The sequence below is a fragment of the Toxotes jaculatrix genome, chromosome 4, assembly GCF_017976425.1.
Source record: "Toxotes jaculatrix isolate fToxJac2 chromosome 4, fToxJac2.pri, whole genome shotgun sequence".
NCBI lineage: Eukaryota > Metazoa > Chordata > Actinopteri > Toxotidae > Toxotes > Toxotes jaculatrix.
The window spans coordinates 15,168,162-15,193,355 of NC_054397.1; the positions used below are offsets into that span (position 1 = coordinate 15,168,162).

Genomic DNA, 25,194 nt, shown 5'->3' on the forward strand with positions numbered 1-25,194 from the left:
CTTCCCAAGATTTCTCCAGTTTTCTGGAGATTTTTCTTGTTCACAAGAGGGAGGTGTCAAAACAGTTTCTTTTTTCCAAATCTGTTAATTATCAGTTGTCATGTTCATTGTTTTGACTGTCAAGACACCTTCATGCCCTGGAAGAGGGTCTCTCTTGTGTATTTCTTCCCAAGATTTCTCCAGTTTTCTGGAGATTTTTCTTGCTTACAAGAGGGAGGTGTCAAAACAGTTTCTTATTTCCAAATCTGTTAATTAAGTATGAGTTGTCATGTTCATTGTTTTGACTGTCAAGACACCTTCATGCCCTGGAAGAGGGTCTCTCTTGTGTATTTCTTCCCAAGATTTCTCCAGTTTTCTGGAGATTTTTCTTGCTTACAAGAGGGAGGTGTCAAAACAGTTTCTTATTTTCATTTCTATTAATTAAGTATTTATGCCTTAAGTGCTTGCTCTGGGGTCAGGCTCTGGGTCTCTGTAAAGCGCTTTGAGACAATTTTGATTGTTGAAGGCGCTATATAAATAAAATTGAATTGAATTGAATTTCGTCCCAAGATTTTCCAGAGTTCTGGAGATTTTTCTTGCTTACAAGAGGTAGGTGCCAAAACAGTTTCTGTTTTCCATATTTGTTAAGTATCAGCTGTCATGTTCATTGTTTTGACTGTCAAGACACCTTCACACCCTGGAAGAGGGCCCCTCTTGTGTATTTCGTCCCAAGATTTCTCCAGTGTTCTGGAGATTTTTCTTGCTTACAAGAGGTAGGTGCCAAAACAGCTTCTTTTTTCCATATCTGTTAAGTATCAGCTGTCATGTTCATTGTTTTGACTATCAAGACACCTTCATGCCCTGGAAGAGGGTCTCTCTTGTGTATTTCGTCCCAAGATTTCTCCAGTGTTCTGGAGATTTTTCTTGCTTACAAGAGGGAGGTGCCAAAACATTTTCTTTGTTCCATATTTGTTAAGTATCAGTCGTCATGTTCATTGTTTTGACTGTCAAGACACCTTCACGCCTTGGAAGAGGGCCCCTCTTGTGTATTTCTTCCCAAGATTTCTCCAGTGTTCTGGGGATTTTTCTTGTTTACAATAGGTAGGTGCCAAAAAATTTCTTTTTTCCATATTTGTTAAGTATCAGTTGTCATGTTCATTGTTTTGACTGTCAAGACACCTTCACACCCTGGAAGAGGGCCCCTCTTGTGTATTTCTTCCCATGATTTCTCTAGTTTTCTGGAGATTTTTCTTGTTCAAAAGAGGGAGGTGTCAAAACAGTTTCTTATTTCCAAAATCTGTTAATTAAGTATGAGTTGTCATTTTAATTGTTTCGACTGCCAAGACACCTTCACGCCCTGGAAGAGGGTCTCTCTTGTGTATCTCTTCACAAGATTTCTCCAGTTTTCTGGAGATGTTTCTTGCTTACAAGAGGTAGGTGGCAAAACAGTTTCTTTTTTCCATATTTGTTAAGTATCAGCTGTCATGTTCATTGTTTTGACTGTCAAGACACCTTCACACCCTGGAAGAGGGCCCCTCTTGTGTATTTCCTCCTAAGATTTCTCCAGTGTTCTGGAGATTTTTCTTGCTTACAAGAGGTAGGTGCCAAAACAGCTTCTTTTTTCCATATCTGTTAAGTATCAGCTGTGATGTTCATTGTTTTGACTATCAAGACACCTTCATGCCCTGGAAGAGGGTCTCTCTTGTGTATTTCTTCCCAAGATTTCTCCAGTTTTCTGGAGATTTTTCTTGCTTACAAGAGGGAGGTGTCAAAACAGTTTCTTTTTTCCATATTTGTTAAGTAAAAATCAGTTGTCATGTTCATTATTTTGATTGTCAAGACACCTTCACGCCCTGGAAGAGGGTCTCTCTTGTGTATTTCTTCCCAAGATTTCTCCAGTGTTCTGGAGATATTTCTTGTTTACAAGAGGGAGGTGTCAAAACAGTTTCTTTTTTCCATATTTGTTAAGTATGAGATGTCATGCTCATTGTTTTGACTGTCAAGACACCTTCACGCCCTGGAAGAGGGTCTCTCTTGTGTATTTCTTCCCAAGATTTCTCCAGTGTTCTGGAGATTTTTCTTGCTTACAAGAGGGAGGTGTCAAAACAGTTTCTTTTTTCCATATTTGTTAAGTATGAGATGTCATGTTAATTGTTTTGACTGTCAAGACACCTTCACACCCTGGAAGAGGGCCCCTCTTGTGTATTTCTTCCCAAGATTTCTCCAGTGTTCTGGAGATTTTTCTTGTTCACAAGAGGGAGGTGTCAAAACAGTTTCTTATTTCCATTTCTGTTAATTATCAGTTATCATGTTCATTGCTCTGTCAAGACACCTTTACGCCCTGGAAGAGGGCCCCTCTTGTGTATTTCTTCCCAAGATTTCTCCAGTTTTCTGGAGATTTTTCTTGTTCACAAGAGGGAGGTGTCAAAACAGTTTCTTTTTCCATATTTGTTAAGTATCAGTTGTCATGTTAATTGTTTTGACTGTCAAGACACCTTCACGCCCTGGAAGAGGGTCTCTCTTGTGTATTTCTTCCCAAGATTTCTCCAGTTTTCTGGAGATTTTTCTTGTTCACAAAAGGGAGGTGTCAAAACTGTTTCTTTTTTCCAAATCTGTTAATTAAGTATCAGTTGTCATGTTCATTGTTTTGACTGTCAAGACACCTTCACGCCCTGGAAGAGGGTTTCTCTTGTGTATTTAAGCCTTAAGTGCTTGCTCTGGGGTCAGGCTCTGGGTCTTTTTTTATTGCTTAAATATTAATATTACATAAGAGGGGCCCTCATGAAACCTGCATTGTCCTATGTTTTCTTTCCTCATCTATCGCTCCCCTCCTCTCCTTCTCTCTCTCAACCCAACCGGTCGAGGCAGACGGCCTCCCACCATGAGCCAGGATCTGTTCAAGGTTTCTTCCTGTTAAAAGGGAGTTTTTCCTTGCCACCGTTGCCAAGTGCTTGCTCTGGGGGGAATGTTGGGCCTTTGTATTATAAAGAGTACGGTTTAGACCTGCTCTAAATCATAAGTTCTTTGAGATAACTTATGTTATGATTCGGCACTATATAAATAGAATTGAATAGAGGGATCTGTAAACTTTAATGTCAGTTTTCAGAAATGTGCTTTGACATGTAATTATTAGTATTACTATTATTACTATCATTACTTTTTTTTAAATTCCTGAAATATTGAGAAAAGATTTCTCTGCACTTCCTAACGTTTCTCCGATTTTTCCTGTTAAAGGGTTCTTATGTGGAGTTCCTTATTTGGATCAAATTTCTGAGGATGAGATGTTGATAAACTTATAGAGTCCTCTGAGACAAACATGTTCTGTACTATATAAATAAAATAAATTGGACATAAATTTCTGTGTAGCTGCATTTTCTTGCCATTTCTGCTTTTGTTTTCTGGGTGCTAAAAGCAGGTTTTACAACCTGGAAAGTCTAAACTGGCAACATGTGAGAGGTGAGAGCTGTCAATATATTTGTTTTTCTGTTTTTGTTAGCTTTGTGATGGCAACCTAATATTCTTCAGTACATTGAAAAAAAAAATCAGAGTGATGATGCCTGCACACCAACATCCTTTAATTACATTTCAGTGAAAGACCACATGCTACAGTATACTGGAAAATGTTAATATTAAAATAAAAATACACTGTGTACTTTTGCTGTCATCTTGCAGTCTGCAAGTGTGGTTCAACATGGCATTACAGTGCAGCACTTTGATTTTTGTTAACATTTCTATTTTCTGACTGCTAAATATTCATAATTTAAAATAAAAAAGACCATGACTCAAATAGTTATTACAAAATTTTAAAAAGAAAGAAAATATAGGTATTAGGTAAGTCCCTGAGAAAGCATTTCAGTGTGTACATACTGGAGACTGGAAGAAGATTTTATACCACTTTAAATGCCCCATATATATGTATATATGTGTTTCAAAGAGCTTTGTAAAACAGCTGCCAATATTTTAATTCTTATGTGTTTAGGGGAAAGAGTGTACTCGCTAGCCACATCAGCATTGTGAGCATGTACCACAGCAATCTCACCTCTCTGTAAAGCAGCATCCCAATTCCATACTACATACTAAATCTAAGTTGAGTATTGTTTGTGATTTGTTCACTCTGCAATAATCCTGATTAGATTCCTGGAAAAAAAAGAAAAAGAAAAAGAAAAAAAAAAAACATGGAAAACGTGACACAGAGAAGTTTGATTGACATGAACAAGGACTACATCATTTCCTGTTAGTGCAAAATTCTAAAGGACATAAATTTTTTCATCTTGAAAATCTGAGTACAGCACATTCTGTACATTGTAAGTATATCATATGGAACTGGGAAACAGAATATATCTGCAACATTAATGCATAAACACCAGTCTTTGCTGCCACCTAGTGGTGTGGCTACAAATTTAACATACTGTGTGGCATTAACAGGCAAACATTTTGCCACGTATATGCTGCATTTCACAGGAAAGCAAGTTTTACTGGTAAATTAATGAGACACACAAACCACAGTAGTTAATACTACTTAAACTAGCCACAGCACACAGGTTCTTACCTGACCCTTGATGGCGAGGGGCCACACAGTTTAGTAGCGGGCCCAGTTGTGTGTGGGTCCTGGCTGGTCCAGATACCACGGGGAGGCCAGAATCACCTTGATTCCTGCTTTAGCCACCCTGCGTACCTCACACAGGTAACAGCCATCTCTCCATACCTCCACCACTGATAGAGAGCTGCGCTGCAACACAGTGTTATAGACTGTCAGACTTACATTAACTGGTTGTGTGATACACGAGCTTGGTGTTGTCTGACAATATACTGTTGTTTCAAGCCACTAAATCTGATGAGGTTAAAATTATATTGTTATAAAACAACAAATATTTGACAGAGTATGTGGATGACAGCATGCCTGTTCATTATAATTTATTTTGGGTATAACTGGCTATTTCTGTTGAAATCTGAAAATTACTATCTTGTGTTAAACTAAGGGACAGAAAAGGGCATTTTTCTCTTTTCTCTGTTTTCAAAAAAACACATTTTGCAGTGTGTCAATCTTACAGGAAAACTTTGAGTCATCAGTAACAAAGATGTTTGGAAATATGTATGAAATATGTTTTATATATTAAAGCTTAAAAATCTCCCTCAGTGATGCACACTTACAGAAATATTTCTAATCATTTTTCAATGTCTAGCACGTATGTGGGCCACTGGCTGACTTACATAGTTTTGTTTTATACCATAGAGGTATTTGCTGCAGTATACTTACTCTTTGATGGTAGTCAAACACATCCTGTCACACAATAGATGTCTTGTTCAGAGCTGAAGTGATATTCACAAGGCTGGAAATACAGACATTAGCCCAGACTCAGCCTCTCTGATCTCCTGTATTTGATTGACTCTGTGCATTTTCTCTGAAGAAGACCCGAACACTTTGAATTTTAAAGAAGAAAAAACTTAGGAGAGTAAAAGATTAAGGTTTGTTTATTCATGTTTAACAAATGATTTGTTAGACATTCATAAAAAAAAAATCTATAAATTATTTGCAGATGTTATGATGTCCCTTAATCTAAAGTGAAGAATACTCATTATCTACAAATTTTAATAAATACAGATATGAAGCAATTACTAACTTGTCCTTTCATGTTGAAACAAATGATTTGTTAGACATTCATAAAACATCTATAAATCATTTGCAGTTGTTCTTATGTCCCTTAATCTAAAGTGAACCATATTCATCATTAACAAATATCTAATAATGTTTTCTAAAGATTTGCAGACTTTTTCATCACATGTTATAAATGTTGTAGACAACTTTGGGATCCATCCTTCTTTGTGACATCAAACAGTGACAGAATTAGGAGTACAGAGTATAAGAGTATAAAACATTTTATTAAAACAAAGCAACCAATGTGAAGAGAAACAACATAAAGCAATAACATTGAAGTGCTTTTCAACAGCCCTCACATTCAAAATACTGTTAATACTGATTAAAAATTGTTTGTTCTGCCCACAGGGCCTCCTTTGCTTTGGTCAACTCCTTTTTTTGGATTGTGCATCATCTTTTTCCTTGGCCTGTGTGCGCAATTTCTTGGCCGACAGCACAGCTGTGGGGGACGGTGCCATTAGGTTACCTGAAGCCACACAGAAAGGACCAGTGGCAGCTAGTTAACCAAAAATGATTGTTACTATAACATTGTGTTATAACTAAGTTTACTACCGATTCTCAACCTGAACTGATTCCCATCTCTAGTTATCACGCCAGCAAAAAACAATTACTACTATGCTTAATAGCACAAGCACAAATTCTTCAATGTTTCATGTTACCATAGCTTATCCCCTTGCATTAATCTGCATTCACCATGTGGGATTAGCAAAACTATCCAAACCACACCGACATGTGTTGATAAAGTTAGCTAGACTAGCCGATAGCTAACTAGCTAAAACCGATTAGTGTTAGTGCTTGCTTGATTTAGCAGATTAGACAGTTTAGCAGATTCAGCTATTTAAAATAAGTCAACAAATAAGTTAACCAGCAAACGTGACTTTAAAACTGTGGACTTGTAACGTTACTGTAACAGTTAGCTTAACTTTACCTGCGCTGCTGCTGCCAGCTCCTTCCCCGTCTTCAATAGGAGAAGGTCGCTTGGAACATGTAGCTCTTGTCCCAGCCTCAGAATGTCTAACGGACCGCGTTGCCAGATGGGAAATGCTAAAATATTGAGGGAAAGTGTATATGAGTCATAACCAACAGCAGAAATGTGTAGTCTCCGCTGTCGCTGCCTGTGCCGACTGAAAGTGGTGCTGCGTTCAGGGACGGGACTTCGTTCCTCCTGAGCCGGATGTTATTGCAGCTGTCGGATGAATAAGTGTGGAAGATCTACTACAGTCTAAGAACAAACCAAGTGGAAGGCAGCCTAACGCTCAGGCGTTTTTCCCTTAACATCCCTGGAAGAGAGACTTGAACGACGGATAAATGGTAAGAGTTTCGAGAGTTTTGATATATCTCACTGTAATTAATAACTGTATGTAGCGACACTTTTTTTTTTACAGTGGTGATTTTTGGTACAGTTTAAATACTTTATCGATGAGAAATACGTAAACCTGGAGCTGCTTATGCGGACCAGACAACAAAATACAATCTGTAACCAGACTAAAAACATCTGTAGTTATCTGCGCACAGTATTAATTTTGATGTAGCTTTCCTACTGTAAAAAAATCATAAAATTAAGCTGTTGGTCCTGAGCGTGTCTGTCTCGCCTGTGTCAAACCGCATCGAGGGAAACAGGAACAGTGGGTTAACATTAACGTCTTATGTGGAAGTCTTTATTTTCTGCTCAGCTGTGCCTCCACCCTACGCTACAAGCTTCATGTCAAATGACCAGATTCCTTCCTGTCATTGGTTGATTAGGACTTCCAGATTCTTTTCTCACTACAGGTTTGATTGACGGCCTGTAATTCCGGTTTCAGTAAATCGTCTCACATGCACAGGTATATTTACAGCACAGCAGCACAGTTAAGGTTTGACAGCTCTGATCTCGTCGCTCTTGCGTTATAGTTTGTGCTGCAAGGAGTAGGGATTTTCCCAGCGGGAGGGGACGGTATGATATTTTACTTTTCCAGAAAGACTAGTCAGGAAATTTGCTGTCCTGTCAGAGGTTAGTCCAGAGAGGCCTAACTTGGATACAAGGTGGGGCTTTAGCTCTCATAAGCTCTCTCTTTTTTTCATACATTTAGGACACAGCTGCACAGCCACCACCTCCACCGCCACCACCGCCGCCATCACAAAACCTGGCTCCTATACCCCGTCCTAAACCACACCCTCAGCCGGCTGCAGTACCTTTTACTAGTCTTTCACCGGAGTCTGTAAATGATGCCCAGGTAAGCATCTCCTTCACCATCTGGAGTTAATGTTGGTGTGACACCCCCGAAAGATCTTATTGTGAAACCTCTCCACATCCAGGCTGGAGACGATCCACCACCTCTCCAAGGACTAAATGCGCACCCGTCTCCATCATCAGAAGGACAAGAGGACAATCACTCTGATAGTGAAGAGAAATACCATCCAGTGCAGGAAACTGACCCTGCACCACAGGCACTTAATAGCCTACAGGTAGATTATCTTTTAAGGAGGTGTTCTTTTTGTTTTCCCTATCATATAAAACATATGAAATAACTGTTATTGTTCTTTCTATCTCAAGATGACAGAGCAGCAAGATGGACAACCCACTCACATGGACCCCGCTGGAGAGGGCCAATAGGCCTAAAAACACAGATGTACATTTGCCTGTACTTGAACCTGCGCTTGAAACAGATGGGCACAAGTGCAGGTTCCTAAGATGTTGATGATCTTTCAGTCATCACCATCCTTGGTACCTGCAGCTGAATTCATAATTTAGAGCTGTGCTTTTTTTTTTTTCTTACACAAATTCCAGCCATATGCTTTATAGTGCCTTTGAAAAACTTTGAACTGAAATTAACTTTAACATAGATATTTTAATAGCATTTTAGTAGCATAAAAATAAAAATCTAAATGTACTGTAAGGGGTCGGCACGGTGGTGCAGTGGTTAGCACTGTCAAGCACTCAAGCTCTATCAAGACTGAAAAAATTACCCAGGTGGTGTCACCAAGAGTTATTGGTTGGTTATTATTGTTATTATTGGTTATGTTGTGCTTGGAAACTTCTAATTTTTCACACACAGTTTGTGTAGAGGACATGCGCATGCACCAGACAGGGAGACTGTTTGAATTAAGGGAATTGTACGATCAAGGGTCTTGGAGCGTGACCTAAAATTAGGACTTCTCAGCTTCAAATTTAACCATTCTGTTGTAATCTGTCACTCATGAGTTTCCCATTTTTATGGGAGTACCCCTATATTTACAGTATATAGGGGTAAGTACTTCAAGTATTCACTATTAGTACTTAAAAGTACTTAAATTGAATGTGCAATTATATTGCTTTGGATTTATGTATTTTTTAAATATCATTTTCTTGTTTACTTAATAGCACAGCAGTTTTTGCCATTGTCCAAAATGTTTCGTAAATTAAACTCAAACCTGCTTTGAGCATTCAGTTTCTTTGCTTTACTGCTTGAAGGAAAACTTGAAACTACTTTGGTGGGAATGCTTTAAAGTGCTAACATGCTGATCCTTAGCTGGTATAATTGTTTACCATGCTCTCCATCTTAGTTTAGTATGCTTGCATGCTAACATTTACTGGTTATCCCAATACACTAAGTGCAACTGAGGCTGATGGGAATGTAATTTGTTTTTTGCAGCTATTTGGTCACAAACCCAAGTACTCAGAAAATATAAATTTTAGCCTGATGCTAGATGTAAAATCAGGGGATCACCACAGTTACAATTCATCCTGTAGGGATCAGGAATCTGTGTCCCAAATTCTACCTGTGCAATAGTTGAAATAGATGAAAAGTCAGTTTGAATTGCCAAAGCTGATTGAATTTGTCCTGTAGGTATCACCAGAGTTGATTCTTTACTTAGGCATCAAACTACAGAAAAAAAGAGACATGGCACAACAAGATGGTACAGTCAAGAACATCCTTTTTATTCAATCAGGTGCTGCTCTTCTCAAACTGTGTTTTTCTTCTTATGGAAAAGAAACTGTAATTAACACATGCATTTCACCTAGAGCTCTGGGGGTGTTCTCACAAAGAAGTGGTGCTGCGCCGAGGGTGTAGACAGAGGCATAGAAGAGCTGGGAGTCAGGGGGCCTAGGGTGCTGCCTATTACACCAATAACCATACACGCTTAAGAAGATAGAGAACAAAATAAACAACAGAACAAAGACACGGAGCAGTCCAGCATGAGGTGGTCAGAGGAGAAAAATGGAGGGACTTCCCTGAATCCTCAAAAATCTGAGAGATCAGGTTCATGCTGGCCGTTGAACTATCTGGTTGGTGTGTTGTAGATGGCTAATACTGCTGAGAGTTTCACTGTGTGAAACCTGCCGTGAACAATAATACTTCACTTTAAAAGATTGGTTTGAATGGATGTGGGATATGTCCTGGAAATGCAACACCCCCTCTTTCAGCCTCATGCAGGACAAGTCCGGTTATAAGGTGCTTGTAGCTTTCATTTACAGTCCAAGGCATCCTCAATGAGAGCCTAAACGACAGCATACCCTGATAGCAAATATTAAAAAGATATCCAAATTTAAAGGAAACAAAAAAGGGGGGGAATTAAAACAAAGCCGAAAAATAAATAGCTAAAACAAAAGAGCAAACTCTTATCCTAGTCCCAAGCAGCCCCTTTCCAACATCCCAAAGCAGGTCATCCAGCCCTCTCGACCCCATTAAATCTTTTCTGTAAACCTCTTCAACCCAAAGCCCTGAACCCCTGTCGTCCCTTCCTAACCCACCCAAGGACACCCCCAAAAGCCCGTCAGCGTAATTTGTTCACTTACATTAGCTGTTGAATGGAGAAGCTGAAGAAGATGGGTATGGTAATACAATGTGAAGCATACAGACAAGAATAACATGTGAGCTAACTGCATTCTGCTCAGACAAAAGTTTTTCGGCAATATTTTTTTTTCACCCTCCCAACAGCGGAGAGGGCAGGAGAGAGGGAGAGAGAGAGAGAGAGAGAGAGAGAGAGAGAGAGAGAGAGAGAGAGAGAGACGGAGAGTGACGGACACACAGTTACAGACTACTCCAGTGTCTAAGAGAAAACAGACAGTGGAGACAGAGGGGAAGAAAAAAAGCAAGAGCTGAACGAGAACAAGTTTTTTTGCCTTTTCAAAAATTTTTTTGTCATCATTTATCAATAAAAAGTAAAGAACTAATTCACACCAGTTTCCTTTTGTACTATATATATATATATATACGGCTTTTGAAAAGGAAGAGAGGATATAGGGGAGGTACAATGGAGGGGATTCATTTCGAGCCGGAGGAAAAAGTTGTCCCTGAGCGCTGAATGGGTGAGAACCTTTTCCCTCCGTGCAGCACTCAGGAGCAACCTGCTACCTCGAGCCATTTCGAAAAAAAGGGGCGATCTGGATTACAAAATGGAGTCTGTGAACAAAAGGCACTTTTAAGGGACAACCTTTAACTGCTGGGAAACTATACACTACAGCACAAGCACTACAAGAGTCATTTACAGAGGAGGGGGGGTGGCACAGGGGAGAGGCTCACCTTGCTGCCTGTTTCATAAATGGTTCAGACCTCTTATTTTTGCCCCTTTCCTGTTGTTTCTGTTAACTGTACAGGAGACAGAGGGCCTTGACTTAATACTCTTTCCACTTCAATTCAGGTGTCTCAACACAACCTGCTGAGCTCTATCCAGCTCTAGATTCAGAAACTTATTAAGATGATCATGGGAATAAAAAGACTTCTGGATGTGAAGCATCTCCCACAGCACAGGGAGGAACTTGTCATGTATTTATGCCAATGTGGGTGATTAAAAAAATGATTTAAATTGGGAGGGTTTTTTTTAAAAAAAATTCATTATTATTTGTTTTTGCTGGTGAGTTTCAGGCAGTGTATGGGTCAGTTATCTGAAGAGTTTCGAAAGCTTGACAGTTTAGTTTTTTTTTTTTTTTCTAAAGGTTGAACCAAAATGCCTTTTGTGTCACAACCTTAAGGAATAGGAACCTCTCCCCCACTCAATACAAATAGAAGAAGAATACAAATAGAGAGAGGAATAATGCTGTTTCCTAAATGGTCTGTTATTTTTGTTCATTACCATTCATTTATAATAGTTCTGAATGTACTTTATAGTGTTAAAGCACCAGTTTTCATCTGATGATAGAGAATTTTTTTCTGAAGTTGTGTAGATTTTTTTTTCTTCAGCCCTCCCACATTTTTATAAACAAATGATTACACATAAAACATTAAAAAAGAGACAAAAGGAAATAAAAACAAATACCCCCAACTTACAAAGACTAGGATTTTTCATGGCCCTCTAGTTTAGAGTCCCGGAGCTTGCGGACTTGAAACAAATACATTTTTTTTCTCTTTTCTCTTAGCTTTCTTAAAAATCTCTAACAGACAAACACAATGATCTACCCAATGCATTGCACGTGGCTCAATCGACACATATTTTTCAATAATAATACTTTCCATCAAAAAACAAACACTTTTTTTTTCTTCAAACCTACTGTCGATTTTTGACATGTTCATCTAGGTATTATAATGCTGCGCTGCAGATGGCGATGGCGTGTGTCGTTTGATTCGTACTGGTAACAGTAAGGTGATGTTACTGAAACGGGTTGTGGGTCGGGGGGAAGGTGAGAGTTCAGAAAATAACTAGACTGCCAACAAGCCCATGTAGTAAAAGTTAAAAAGGAGCATATATCATAAATATATATGTATAAGATCTCTCTCTCTGTCTTTACAAAAAAAAGTTTGCAGTCCTCTATAAAGATCTGTCCTAGGCCAATGGTTTCCACATGCACCAACGCTACCATTCCCTGTAGCTTTAGCTTATATGTGGGAAGAGAACCTGAAGTCAAGTTTATTACTAATTGCATGAAGGGAATACAGAGGCACTTTCATATATTGTTATAGTCTTGATATATGGTTTTAGTACATAGAGCTAATGTTACTAGCGAGGCTGAGAACAGGGTCTCAGCCCTGTTTACTATCCCTGCAAAATAGAACCAACAGCTAGGCAGTCCAGTTATTTTGTGAGGTCGGCTTTTGTTGGATTGTGTCATGATGAAAATAATACCAATAGCAATTTCAATGTGAACATTTACATAGAAAAAATATCTCAAATTAAAAAGACAAATCTTAAGTGAATGAAAAACCATTAACAAAGGCAATTTGGAGAACCAAATATAAAGGCTTCCCTTTATTAGTTTGTGTCAGGTTGTTGGTGGTGTTAGTGTACATTTTTGTGTGTCTATGTGTGTGTGTCTGTGTGTGTATTCCTCTGGGTTTTCCTGTGACTGGACTAAGGGATACTGGGTGAAGCAATGCAAGGGATGCATGTGATGAGCTGTCGTTACTGTGCTGTCCATACGTGAGAGAGATTTGAGAAACTGCTGTTACTGTTTCGTTGAAATCTGTTTCGCTGAAAATTGGAGCATGATACTTAAAGTACTACTGCAAACTAAAGAAAAAAATGTTATGACATGCAAGAGAAGGTTAAAACAATCCAAGTGAGACAAAACCAAAACCAAATCCGGCAAAAAATAAAAATGAAGAAAAAAAAAAAATCGCAAGAAAACACCTACAAACAAAATGAAAGCTAATCATATGAAGCTGATGCTGCGTGTGCATTCCTGTAAATTAAACCCATGTCTATGAATAATAACAAGGTGATATTGTGAGTGGTTGCGTGACAGACTATTCTGGAGAGGATGTTCTGTGAGTACTGCATGCAAGCGTACGTGGGTGTGTGTTTGTGTGTGAGCATGTGCGTATGCGTGCCGCATGTTTCAGGGCCTAGACTTGAACGTCGCCACAGCCACATTCCCACAGTGGCAGCCAGCCTCGATTCACTGCTCTAATCGCTCATCTGGCCATCGATGTGCAATACTGTTCATCCCTTATTAAAGATTAATAGTGCATAGGTGAGGGGACGAAAGAGCACATGTAGAGTTAGTGTTATGACCGTCTGTCGTGTGTTCACTCGCTCGCACTCGCCTCATGGCTATCACTTCTCCCACAGCAGGACGCCCTGATACTTTGACAGGTAAACAAAGACCAGCCACTTAGTGCATATATGTCACACCATTGGATGGTGTCACCATGATTGGCCAATCAGAAATGAAAGAGGCTCAGGGCTGAGCGAATGAAGCGGCAGAGTGTGGCGACACGCGGGCATGTGGCTGTGACTTTCGGTCTGGACCCTGAGCAGGACTGAGCTCCAGGGGAGGTGAGAGGGGATGTGGGTTGAGTTGGGTTGGGGACCGTGGACCTGGAGGAGAGGCGGGTTGGAGAAATACATAATGGATATGGAGGCGTGCGATTTGGGTGGAAATTGTTTCAACTTGCACATCCGACTTCATCATTAACCACTACTTGTTCTTTTTGGATCTCCCAGCCAATGCATGGAGTTTCATTGTGGAGACAACAAAATGAAAAAAAAAAAAACCATAAAAAAAAAGAAACAACAAATGTATAATTGGTCATTTGTCAGGTTACCATATTGCGTTTCCTTTGTGACATTTTGTGGTGTGTGTGAGACAGTTCCTCATCTTCCTCCTCCTCCTCTTTGCATTCTGAGTCTGTCCACTCAATCTCATTGAAGCCTCCTGGATAAAGGGGGATGAACGTTCCTGTTCAAATTGTGTTGGATTGGGAGTGCTCTTGGGGCAGGGTGGGGTTTTTCAGGTTCTGTAGTAGTACTTTGAATAGTGTTGGCGACAGAGAAAGACCTTTTTAGTGTCAGCAGTCTGTTCTTAATCAGCAGTGATGTGTTTGTTTTCCAAATTTCCAATTTTCATGACACAATTTTAGCTGTTGATTCAGAGAGGCCTTGTCAGAGGAACCAGGACTGTGGAGAAGAAAAGAAAATTACTCTTTAAACAACATCAGCAGATTTACATTTAGATTCAGCCTTAATTCTCACCAGACTTGAGCTGCAGTGTGCAGAGCAAACAAAACAAAGTGAAAAATGCAGAAAAGAAAACTTACTGACACACACACCCACACACACACGTTATTGAATGAAGTGCGACCTGACAGAGTATGAAAAGGTATGAAGTATAAACACAAAACAGCATCTTACACAGTTATCTTTAAAGCATGGCATAAATCGTTGACTCCTAACTCTGGGGTCAAGACATCCAACAGAGTTCATACGATAAATCCGAGGTTACATGGTAATTAATATGACAGAAACCAGAAAAAAGGAAAATGATGGTTTTCTTTTTTCTTTTTTAAGACATTACTCTATTCTTTGCCTCTTTTTTTTTAACTACCTACAGGATATTTTCACCTCTTCGGGCCTCTAAAAATAAAAGTAAGAAGAAAATTACTCTGTTGTTGAAATGGATCACAGGCAAAACCGGTTGGGGAACCACTAGTATAAATAATTCTTCATCCACTAGGTGGCCTCCTACTACTCCTTTTCTCTCTTATTTGTGTACTTGCTGAGCTCAGCTGTCCCACACAGTGTCGAGAAAGTTACTACCTCAACTTCACCACTCGCTGTTTTAGGAGGGCTGACTCTGGATTTTTACTCATTAAAAACACTTGTGTTATTTCAGAGCTACAAATAGCATTAGGGCAGCAGTTTTTGTATCCGACTGAATGGCTTTCCAGTGAGCAAACACAAGACTATAACGGCTCTGTCATGCGCTACCAGTTTACATGTAAGGCGATCCCCCTAATATGTCTCTGCTCTGTGGGCCCGAGTGGTCTCAGACTACACTGTAAAGCTATTGAGGGCAGCTACTCCAGGGATCCAGTTTCTCAGTTTGATAAGAGGGCAGAGTGGAGGCTTTGGCACCGGCTGAGCTGTTCTGGCTGCCTCTGACATTCCACAGGCCTCCGCCTGGTGAGAGCTGCGAATCACCCCATCTTTAACAGCAAACTCTCTGTTGTCCCCCGTTCTAGCAAACTCACAAGAAAGCTTTAACCCCCCTCAGCCTCCGTCTATCCTCCACCACCTCTGCCTCCCTCCTTCCTACCCATGATTCTTTGGTGTTTGTAGATAACTCCTCCTCCTGGCTCCAACTTCCCTTAAACCCCTTCTCTTTTCCTCTCCCTCTCTTACTCCAGCTCTCCCAATGTAATCCTTGGCAGTGGAAAGTGACCCCCCCACCCCCCAAACCCCCCTTCAAGTCCAAGTTCAACTGCCTATGACATCATGTCTGGTTGCTGCGGGCAACCAGACAGCCGGGACGTGACTGTGGAGTGCAGCGAGCTTCAACTAACTCCCTCTCTCTTTTTTCCCTCCCTTTCTCTCAGTCCCTCTTACTTTTTTCATACATGCTCCCCTATCTCCCTCGCTCCTCCTGCATAGCTGAGGTCTCACCACCAGAGAGCTCCTCAGTCCAGCTTTTCTCTGCTTCTTGCGCTGACAGCAGTAGGAAGACTCTCTCCCTCTGTCTTGGCTAGTTGGCTAGCAGGCGGCAAGGCGGGCTGGCAGGGCCATCCTCTGAACCTCTCCATATGCCAGAGAACAGCAGGATAGGCAGAGACCTCTGTTACTCACCCTGGCTGAGGCTGTTACTGACCTACTAGGCTCAGCTAACTGGGAGCAGTTGATACCAGTGCCCAGGTTCTCGCTATGCGTGCCGCAAGGCCGGCAGAAATGTTGAAAGTGGATATTTTTCAATAATGTTTGATAAGCAATAGCAGGAGATAATAAGCGATCTGAACAGATGTAAGCTGTTGTAAAAGCCCTGTTGTTTTTTAGGAGAGAAAATGAGGGGCAAGAGTGCTGGCACAGAGTTGAAGTGTATGTGTGTGTGTGTGTGCGCTCATAGGCGCTCACACACACTTGGATGATGTGTGGATGTCCCCTCAGTGCCAGGGCTACATCTGTGGGAGAGTGGTGCAGGTGGGGAGCTTGAAAATACTAGAGGGAGCAGCAGGAGGAGAGAGGGAGAGAAAGGGAGAGAGGGTGGGCTGCTGATGCATGAGGAGACGTGGGGGGGGCGGGGGGGCAGCCGAGCAGAGCTGTGTCGAGGAGGAATGCAGATTGTTTCCATGTGTGGGGAGGACAGGAGAGCCGAGTTGGCTGCAGGCAGGTGCGGTTAGCCCCTAATGAGAAAAGTTGTGTTGGTGATGGAGGAGGCCCAAGACACTGCAGCCCAGTGGCAGAGCGCAGCCAAAGCTGAAACCACAATGTAGTGCACTACTGGCCTCACACGCTGCACTAATACACACTGTGGGGCCTAGCAGAGATAAATCAACACTGCTGGAGCTGAAACTAACTGGCACTGCTAACATTCACTGTAGGGAAACTACTGTGGTGCAGAAAATGTAAACCAATACTGAAACTAAAGGCCTTGATAAATGGGCAACACTTTGTGTCAATGTAGGTGGGCAGGTTTGCAAACAAATGATTGACAATACCTGGATGTTGCATACTTTCAACCCCTGTCCATTATAATATCCCACTGCAAGCATTTCTTACTCTTACTCAAACAAGCACCACTTGTTTTTTTTTTTGTTTTTTTAGCATACAGTAAGAGGCTTTAAAATTTGTATGAGATTATAAACATCTTTTGAAATAGAAGTTTAGAAACACAACTCAACTCAAAGTCTATTCTGAGTAGCATTTTCCAGAGATTTCAGCTGCATCATGAGGCTTTTATCAGAGGATTTTTATCAGATGTTTTCTGATGCAGAAAAAAAAACTGGTGCAGGTAACAGTTATGGACGGCTGCACGTCATCTCAACTTTTAGAGTAGAAAAATATTCACACAGTTGATCATCGCTGGTGCCATGGGCTGAATCACTGATTGTAGCACGTTGCCAATGCGGGGCCATTGTCTGAGTATTGCCTCTGTATCACGGCCTTCGCTCTGAATGACATGCTTGTCCCTTTAAACCCAAAGATGGCTGCATTAAGTGTGCAGGGAAGTCACATCCACGTACAGCACTGTAAAGTCACGCTTGCAGCGAGTAATGAGGGAAAAGGAAGAAAAGACACAAAAACAGAAGAGGGGGAGGAGGCGGTGGATGGGTGGATGTTAATTTAATGAGGGAGGTTGGCGGGGTACCTGAGTCTGCTGGGGGATATTCAGAAAGTTGTCCCGTGTTCCGATGCCGACAAACCGGTTGGGAGCTGTGGAGCCTGGCGTGGAGTATGCTATAAAGAGAGAGACAAGTGTGTACATGCTTTTACACACACACATACACACTTAGCTTATGGTAGAGTTTGATGCTCTCATCATCATTTATGTATTTTACTATAATATTAGCTCACTACAGGACTATGCATCACTGTCAAATGAATTATTGGGAAAAGACAGTAAGGGTCAGGGATACTGATGCCCTATTAGTCACATGGGTGATTTGTTCATGTTGCGGGCAGGTTGTTCTGTTATTTTCCTTCACTTAACCATTTAGTCTGTGGTTAACAAGGGGATGTACAGTCTGTAATGATTAGCGCTCACATGAAGAAGTTATTTCCCGCAAATATGGCTGAACTGTTAGTCACAGACGCTCCTCAGCAACCCCTGGCCTCAGTAATAAGCCATCGTAATCATAGAAAACCACTGAGGACTCACTGTGGACTTAATAAAAGGGTGACCGATGGAGGAACTCTATTCATCACAAGTGGTAACCAATGCTCCATTTAAATTTAACAGGCTAAGAGGAGCATCTTGCCTACAAAGTGACACCATTCAGTGATGCCACAGGATCAAATTTAGGGCAGTTGTGCTCACTGGACTCCAACATGGCGGCTGAGTAGAACTTTTGCTGTGCATGACTTGAGTGAGGTTGAGGGGATGGGGATGTGTGGGGGTGACAGTGAAAGGGCTGGAAACTGATGCATGAGTGAGGGTGAGAGTGTACCATATGCATGTTTGTGTGTGGTGTGTGTGCGTGTGTGTTTGTGTGTGTGTGTGTGTTTTTCTTATGACTGTAATTACGATATCTTGAGAATCAGAGACAAAATTAGAGAGGGAAGAAAAAAAATACAGTGATAACAGTCACCGGAATGAGAAAAGAGACGGAAATTACGATATTTATTTATATAGATGTTCATATAAATAAATAATAAAGTGACACGTTAATCGGAGAGAGCTGGAAGGGGGAGGGGAGGAAAGGTTGATAGGACAGGAAGAGGAGAAAAAGTCAAAACAAAAGGAGGAGAAGGTGCCCCGGTTGCTCCGTCCAGTGCCCCCTCTTGGTGTGCCTCTCCCATGGCCCGACTCTCGCACTGCACCTGTCTGGGTGGAACCAACCAAAGCCTCACCGCTCCCTGATGACACTCCTCTCTCCCGCTCCCCCAGTATAGCACTAATTAGACAGGTTTGATTAGATTTTATCATTCATGTTTAGAAAGACTGGCTTGTTCTTGTTACACTGTGATTTCCATGTTTTTTGTTGTTCTCAATTTTTAATTGTTGTGAGATTTGTGTGAAAGTGGCGAGGGGATTGGGTAAAGTGGGGCATGATGTTTTTTTGGAGTCCACGCCAACTGCCCTAATTTTGTTCCCTTAAAAAGAAAAAAAGAGAGAAATAAAGGAAAAAGGAGGATATGAGAAAGGAGGATATGAGAATATATCAAATAAAGAAAAGAACAAAGCAAAAAAGAAATGAGAGAAGGGGGTAGATTGTATTGCCGCTGTCACAGACATGCAAAGTCTGCACTGATCAAAGGCTTGCGGCTACAGAGGCAACGTGCACAGGGCCCTGCTCTGCTCTGCTCCCCCCCAAAACTACGAAACACATCAAAAAGAAGGGAGAGAAACTACACTGCCTCTTGTGGTGCTAGCAGGAAACCCAACACCAGAGCGAGAGAGAGAGAGAGAGAGAAAGAGAGAGACAGAGAGAGAGAGATAATAAAAAGATTTTGAGGAAAGAGGCTGAGGCTTGCAAAGACAAGAGGAGAGAAAAGGAGACTGAACTTCAGAGCAAGTGAGAGCAAGAGATACAGAAGAGTTTGAAAGAGGATCTCTGGTTTGGCAAAGGCGTGGCTTCTGCCTTGTCAGAATTGGATCTCCCTGGTACAGTACGGTACAGTACTGTGGTGTACAGTCCATAAGGTGATGGATGGAATAGGAGTGAAGCTCCTGGGGCTGCTGAGTGTTTGACTGAGCAGACTGCAACCTTACTGGAAGCAGACAGCCAACTAAGCTGTGAAAAATTACAGCAGTAGTCACTGTAGAAGTCCCAGATCTGTGCTTTTTCAGTAGTAGTACAACAAGATTACAGAAAAAGACTTAGTGTAGCTGCTCTGCACATGAACACAGGGACTGCTAGGATGACTACATCTGTTCTAGCACAAAAGACTTGATGTAGTATTGCTTGGAACAGAGGACAAATTAGCTGCCAGCTAAGAGCTAATCAAGCTATGGGGGCCTAAAACTGGTTTGGACTGGCCTCTGTGAGAAGTCTGTGGGGAGACTGGGGCAGTAATGGGGGTTTGTGGAGGGGAGTGGGAGTGGGGGGGTGACTTACACGGAGATGCGGGTGAGCTGAGTCCGCCGTCAGTGGGCGTGCTGATGGTTTTAGAGTCGGGCATGGGGAGGGGCACAGGGCGCGCCACTGGGGGTGGCGGGGGCAGCAGGAAGGAGCCCGGCATTTTGCTCTGGCCACCTCCATTAGGCTGCAGACGGACCATACAGACAGGGTGAGCAGGACACACCCCGAGAATATACAGTGCACAGGGAGGCAGACACACACACACACACACACACACACATAATACAGTCACACACACACACAGAGTCCCATGTAAGGATAAGACACTCATATAAAGACAGACAGTCAACAGCATCCACGCAAGTAGTCTTAAGCACACACTTGCACACAGGGACATGAGAGGTCACCAGACTCACCAAACTTTAAAATAAAACACACAAACATATCAGACAGTCTGGCCAAAAGTAGCGAGGTAAATAAACAGTGGAAAAGTGATGAACATTGTCACACAGAAGGGGAAAAGAATAATGGAGCTGTCACAAGGGGAGTAGTTATAGTGCAATGTAAGAGTTTAAAAAAGGAGGCAAAATCAGCAATGTGAAAAGGGTGTATGTGTGTGCAAGTGCACAGTGTATGTGTACATAAAAATTTACATTTTTTTTTTTTTTACTACATCTTTAGTGGGTGAAGTAATGAGAACAAAGGATAATAGGATATGAAAAAGAGTTTGATAAGTGGTTTCAAAGTTGCTCAAGTTTGCAGAAGGCCAAGTTTGCAGTAGAGGTTTACAGCACTACCAGGACCCTGCACCTCAGTAAGTGTGCCTCAAATAGTTCTGAAATCTTCCCATAACGCCAGTTGACAGTCAGCTGTATAATGTGCCTATGTTTTGATGTTTGGAAACTCTAGCGTTCAGGATTGTGGAGCGTGGGCACGTTACTGGGGTTATCGAAGGGGCACCTCCGTGCACTGACGTTCCACTGAATTAGGCCCACGACACCTCAAACACCGTGTTGCAGAAACACCCCCCTCTGTGTCTCATTAGCCTGCGCAGTTAGTTTCCTCCTCATCCACAATCACTCCCTAGCTTCGCCAGCTTCATGTAACACATGGCGTGCTTTAATAACTAATCTGTCATAGAGTGTTGTTTTCATATAATTGTATAATTAACCATTTTTGGTTATTATATTACATATTATCTGATCTTCAACAATGCATTGTACAAAGAATATGATTAGACACTGGGTAAGATGCGCCCCTTGAGAACATCAGTGTTGGGATTAAAGGAACGTCACTAAACATGGCAGCGGGTCAGGCAAACAACTATTGTATCACGAGTCTTAAACATCTGCTTCAGGTTATGTCCATGAATACCTAACTCTCCAAACACTGATAATCTTTATCTGTCTACAAATCCTCGACCGGCCTCTCCCACGTTTGCAGCCTTGCTTCCCTACAGTAAATCCTCTGCCAGTTGCCAGCTTACCTTACTGTGGGAGAACGCGTTATATTATATGTTGAACCTATGATGACTCAAATGTGGTTTGGCTCCTTTCCCCACCGTTCTCTCCAGCTGAGTTTTTTTCTTCTGTTTAAGCACATCTGGTCGTTTCCTCCTGTTGATGCATTTGCCCTAAAGCCATTTTCCTCTTCTCTGGTGAAGTTGCTTCACCTCATAAAGATAACCCTATTCCTTGTTCTAGGTTCACTTGACCTTGTTGCACCTGTTTATCTAACAAATAAGATATGTAGTGACGTAGTCTTGCTTTCTTTCATTCTGTATCTTCTTCAGTAAATTCCAGGTAAACAAACTGACTTCTAATAAGTGTCCACTTTTTTTCCTTTATGTCAGTTTGCAACGCAAACCATTCCACTATCACATCACCGTTCTGTGCTGAACCGCACAGATCACTTACCTGTGCGCTGGGCTGTCCTGTGCCGTCAGTGCACACAAACTGCACAAACTCCTTAAGCGGGTCCTGGTGGTGATGGTAGCGTATGGTGGGGTGGGTGAAGTACGGGCTGGACTGCTGAATGATAGAGGAGGAGGGGAAGTGCAGGGCTGAGGCTGAGGCACGGGGACTCCCTGGGGAGAAAAGTGAAAAGGGGAACAGGACACAGGAACGGGAAAGGGAAAGGAGAAGTGGAACGTGAGGAGAAGATACAAGAAAGACCAAAAGTAGGAAAAATAAAATGAGGCTCAGATCATTCTACTCTATTTCTACTCAAACACAGAACACATGTTAAGCATACATAAAACTCTACACACTGTGATATTCAGTACATTGACATGCACACCTAGGACAGTACATAAGACATGCATATGTTTTAACTAAGAAACAACACAGCTGGCATCAAAGACCAGGTTGTGCTTAGGCCTATTATTATCATAACACAGAAAATAGCTGTGACATTCTCTTGTGGTTGACTGACTGAAGCTGTTTCTGCTTACAAATGACTGGCATTATCCACGGCTAGTGGGCAACATCTGGTCCCATTCATTTTATAAATCAGCCCACTAGATTTCTCTCTACCTCTGGCCTGGCATCACTACACATGCACACACACTTTCGCAGTGCCATACAAGCTAGAGTGTATTACAGTATTTTCTGCCTTCTGCTCCTTATCCACTTCTCTATCACACACACACATTCACAGACCAATGGGGTCGGACAGAGCCACACACACACACACACACTGGATTTTTCCACTTTTGTTTTATTGCTTGTCGGTGATGTGTAATCAATCAGCAGCATATCCTTGCTGTGCGGTTCTGCCCAGTAGTTTGAAGCTTGAGAGAGAATCTCCCCTCCGCTCCCAACCGACCACAAAACGCCTCCCGGAGACATTAGTCAGCCAGTCAGCCAACCACACACACACACACGCACACGCACACACACTCATACGCACACTGGGCTCCACTGTCTGTCTTGTCTGCTGAGATTCTATGGCTTTGGCAATTTGGCACACCAAACTAAAGAGGCAAGCTGCTAGGTGAGGGGAGCCTGGCGAACAAGCATCTGTGATTATGTCTGTCACCTACTATCTCTTGTGTAAAGTACAGTTACAAAGTGCCTGTTCGTTCAAACTTTTGTATTTTTCTGTATTGGAGTCCTCGTATTTTTGTGTCTTTGGTTTTGAGTGCATGTGGTTTTTGCATGTCTCTTGGTTTGTATGTATTTTTTATTCTGTGTATAAATGTGTTACTATGTTGTCTGTTGCAGTTTTCATGTGTCTTTCTACCTATATCGGTGTGTGTATGTGGGTGTATGTGTGTGTATAATCGCTACCACAATGGTGGACTCTCCAGACTATTATAATCAGACAACAGTCAACCTGGCAGCTCTCCACATCAGTCCGGAGCCAAAAACAGGACATAAACCATCCAGACCTTACCCATGAACACCAGCACTCACTAGATCCATACAACAAGAGCTAACAGCGCCAGTCCATCCAAGGCAAGCCATGACTGCAAACTGCGTCTTTCCCCTGTCTGTGTCTACCCCCATTTCTCTTTTCATCCCTCTCTCCTTCCCTCCCGCCCATCATCCTCCAGTCTCTTTATAGAATCAAGGCCTCCGAGGGACATTCCATTTGGACAGCAGCCATTTTAGCACAGAGAGTGTAAATTTACACATGCACGAATGTGTGTGTGTATCCGTGTGTACGTGCACAAATATACCCATGCACAATCTCTAAACACTGTCTCATTACAGCCTGTCTATTACATGAAAACCTCTTAGCCAACAGTCCACACACACAGTTTGGAGAGTGTGAGAAGTTAGCCGGGGAACAAAGAAACCTGAGCTAGTCTCTCACACCTCTTCAACTCGCACATAAAACAGAGAAACAAATTTTTAGAAATCAACTCAACGCAAAATTCAATCTAGTGTTTTGAATTCTCGAGAGGGTATAGGACTGCTCTGTGCAGATAAACACCACGGCATTATGGTGTGGGATCCTGCCTGGACTACATTTTCTAAATATACTGTGGGGAGCTCCTCAAGTTAAATTCAATACGTTTCTGCATGTACGGCAACGAGCCCAAATGACCTTTACATGGTTGGTCTGGTTTGGCTGTGGACCAAACCATTCCTTTGAGAGACAAATGGAATGAAAGGGAGAGATAGAGAGAGGAGGACATATTTATTCCTTTGAAAAGTGAGACCAGCCTACAGGGACTTGTTGGCAAAGTTGAGGTCCTGGAGACTTTGGGAATTTTCTGATTGGAGATGGAGAAACCATGTCGGTTATCCTATAGGACCGAAAAGCTCTTATAGGGACAACTTGCCCTTAGAGACTCTGTTGCAACAAGAGCTTGGAAACACTGGAGGTTACATTAAAAATTTTATATCCACTACATTGTACATCTGCGCTACTGCATGGGTTCAAATTCTGCATCAATCCCTGCTACTTCTTCCCTCTCTTTTTCATACCTGCATGTTCTCTATAAAAACCTTCCCCACACATCTTTTGAAGAACAAAATACAACTGCAATGATGTGTCTCAATGTAAAAAAAAAAAAAAAAGAAAGAAAAACAAACCAAAGAAGCACTGGTTGGCTCTAAAAAAAAAAAAAAAAAAAAAAAGAACAGGTGCAATATGCACAAAGGAACAAACCCAGCGAAGACCTTGTGTTGATACGCACTTGTCCTTTGTTGACTTGTTCTTGCCTTTATACTAAAGAATTGTGATATTTTCACTTTCATGTTTCATGGAGATTTCTTCCTTGGTATGGCAGCTGTTTTGACATTTAGTAGTAGAATCTTGCTCTTATGTACTGGACATAAAAGTGTTTGGTCTTTATTTATTATAACATGAATAAAACTGTTAAGTGTGCTGACAGCTCCATTTGGTAAGTTAACACACTCAGTCAAGTTCATTATATCAGAGTAAACAGTTTTGTCAGTTCAAATGCAAGAACTGACTTTTAAAAACATTACAACAAATGCATGAAGCAGTAAGATGTGAGGCAAATCAGTCACAAAGGCATGGATGCAGCAATGGTACCATGCAATGACAATATTAAAACAAACAGGCACAAAGATGGTGGTAAAAATGGATGGATGGAGAGATGCTGAAAGAGAGAGAGAGAAATTTATGCCAAGCCATGATGATAGCAGTAACACTGAACAGGTGAAACTCTGCGGGCATATTGCTTCTCAGCAGTTGAAACTGTAGGATTGGAAAGTTTTGTTTTGCTTTCTCAGC

The 25,194-nt window shown here is 41.6% G+C and overlaps 2 protein-coding genes and 1 long non-coding RNA gene across 12 annotated transcripts in view; 1 reads left to right on the plus strand and 2 right to left on the minus strand.

Annotated features, from left to right (window-relative positions):
• Nucleotides 1-5,840: 5,840 nt before the first annotated feature.
• LOC121180142 lies at nucleotides 5,841-6,698 on the minus strand. The gene is made up of 2 exons (XR_005893926.1): nucleotides 6,564-6,698; nucleotides 5,841-6,101 (listed from the first exon to the last, which is right to left on the minus strand). It is a non-coding gene; the product is annotated as an uncharacterized LOC121180142 (long non-coding RNA).
• A 110-nt stretch (nucleotides 6,699-6,808) lies between these two features.
• LOC121180141 (formin-like protein 3) lies at nucleotides 6,809-9,034 on the plus strand. The gene is made up of 4 exons (XM_041035307.1): nucleotides 6,809-6,946; nucleotides 7,705-7,848; nucleotides 7,931-8,080; nucleotides 8,169-9,034. The coding sequence occupies exons 1-4, from the start codon at nucleotides 6,944-6,946 to the stop codon at nucleotides 8,226-8,228; spliced, it is 357 nt and encodes a 118-aa protein (XP_040891241.1). The 5' UTR covers nucleotides 6,809-6,943; the 3' UTR covers nucleotides 8,229-9,034.
• Nucleotides 9,035-11,422: 2,388 nt separating this feature from the next.
• LOC121181044 (nuclear factor 1 X-type-like) overlaps nucleotides 11,423-25,194 on the minus strand; it is a 110,154-nt gene continuing 96,382 nt past the window's right edge. For 6 of the 10 annotated variants that reach the window (XM_041036817.1, XM_041036813.1, XM_041036814.1 and 3 more), the window contains 4 exons: nucleotides 21,900-22,069; nucleotides 20,020-20,167; nucleotides 17,610-17,698; nucleotides 11,423-14,428 (listed from right to left, as the gene is read on the minus strand). In XM_041036817.1, coding sequence (XP_040892751.1) covers nucleotides 14,414-14,428; nucleotides 17,610-17,698; nucleotides 20,020-20,167; nucleotides 21,900-22,069 — 422 coding nt within the window. In that variant the 3' untranslated portion in view covers nucleotides 11,423-14,413. The remainder of the gene's footprint in view (nucleotides 14,429-17,609; nucleotides 17,699-20,019; nucleotides 20,168-21,899; nucleotides 22,070-25,194) is intronic. The other 4 variants (XM_041036820.1, XM_041036818.1, XM_041036821.1 and 1 more) reach the window with 2 other exon arrangements.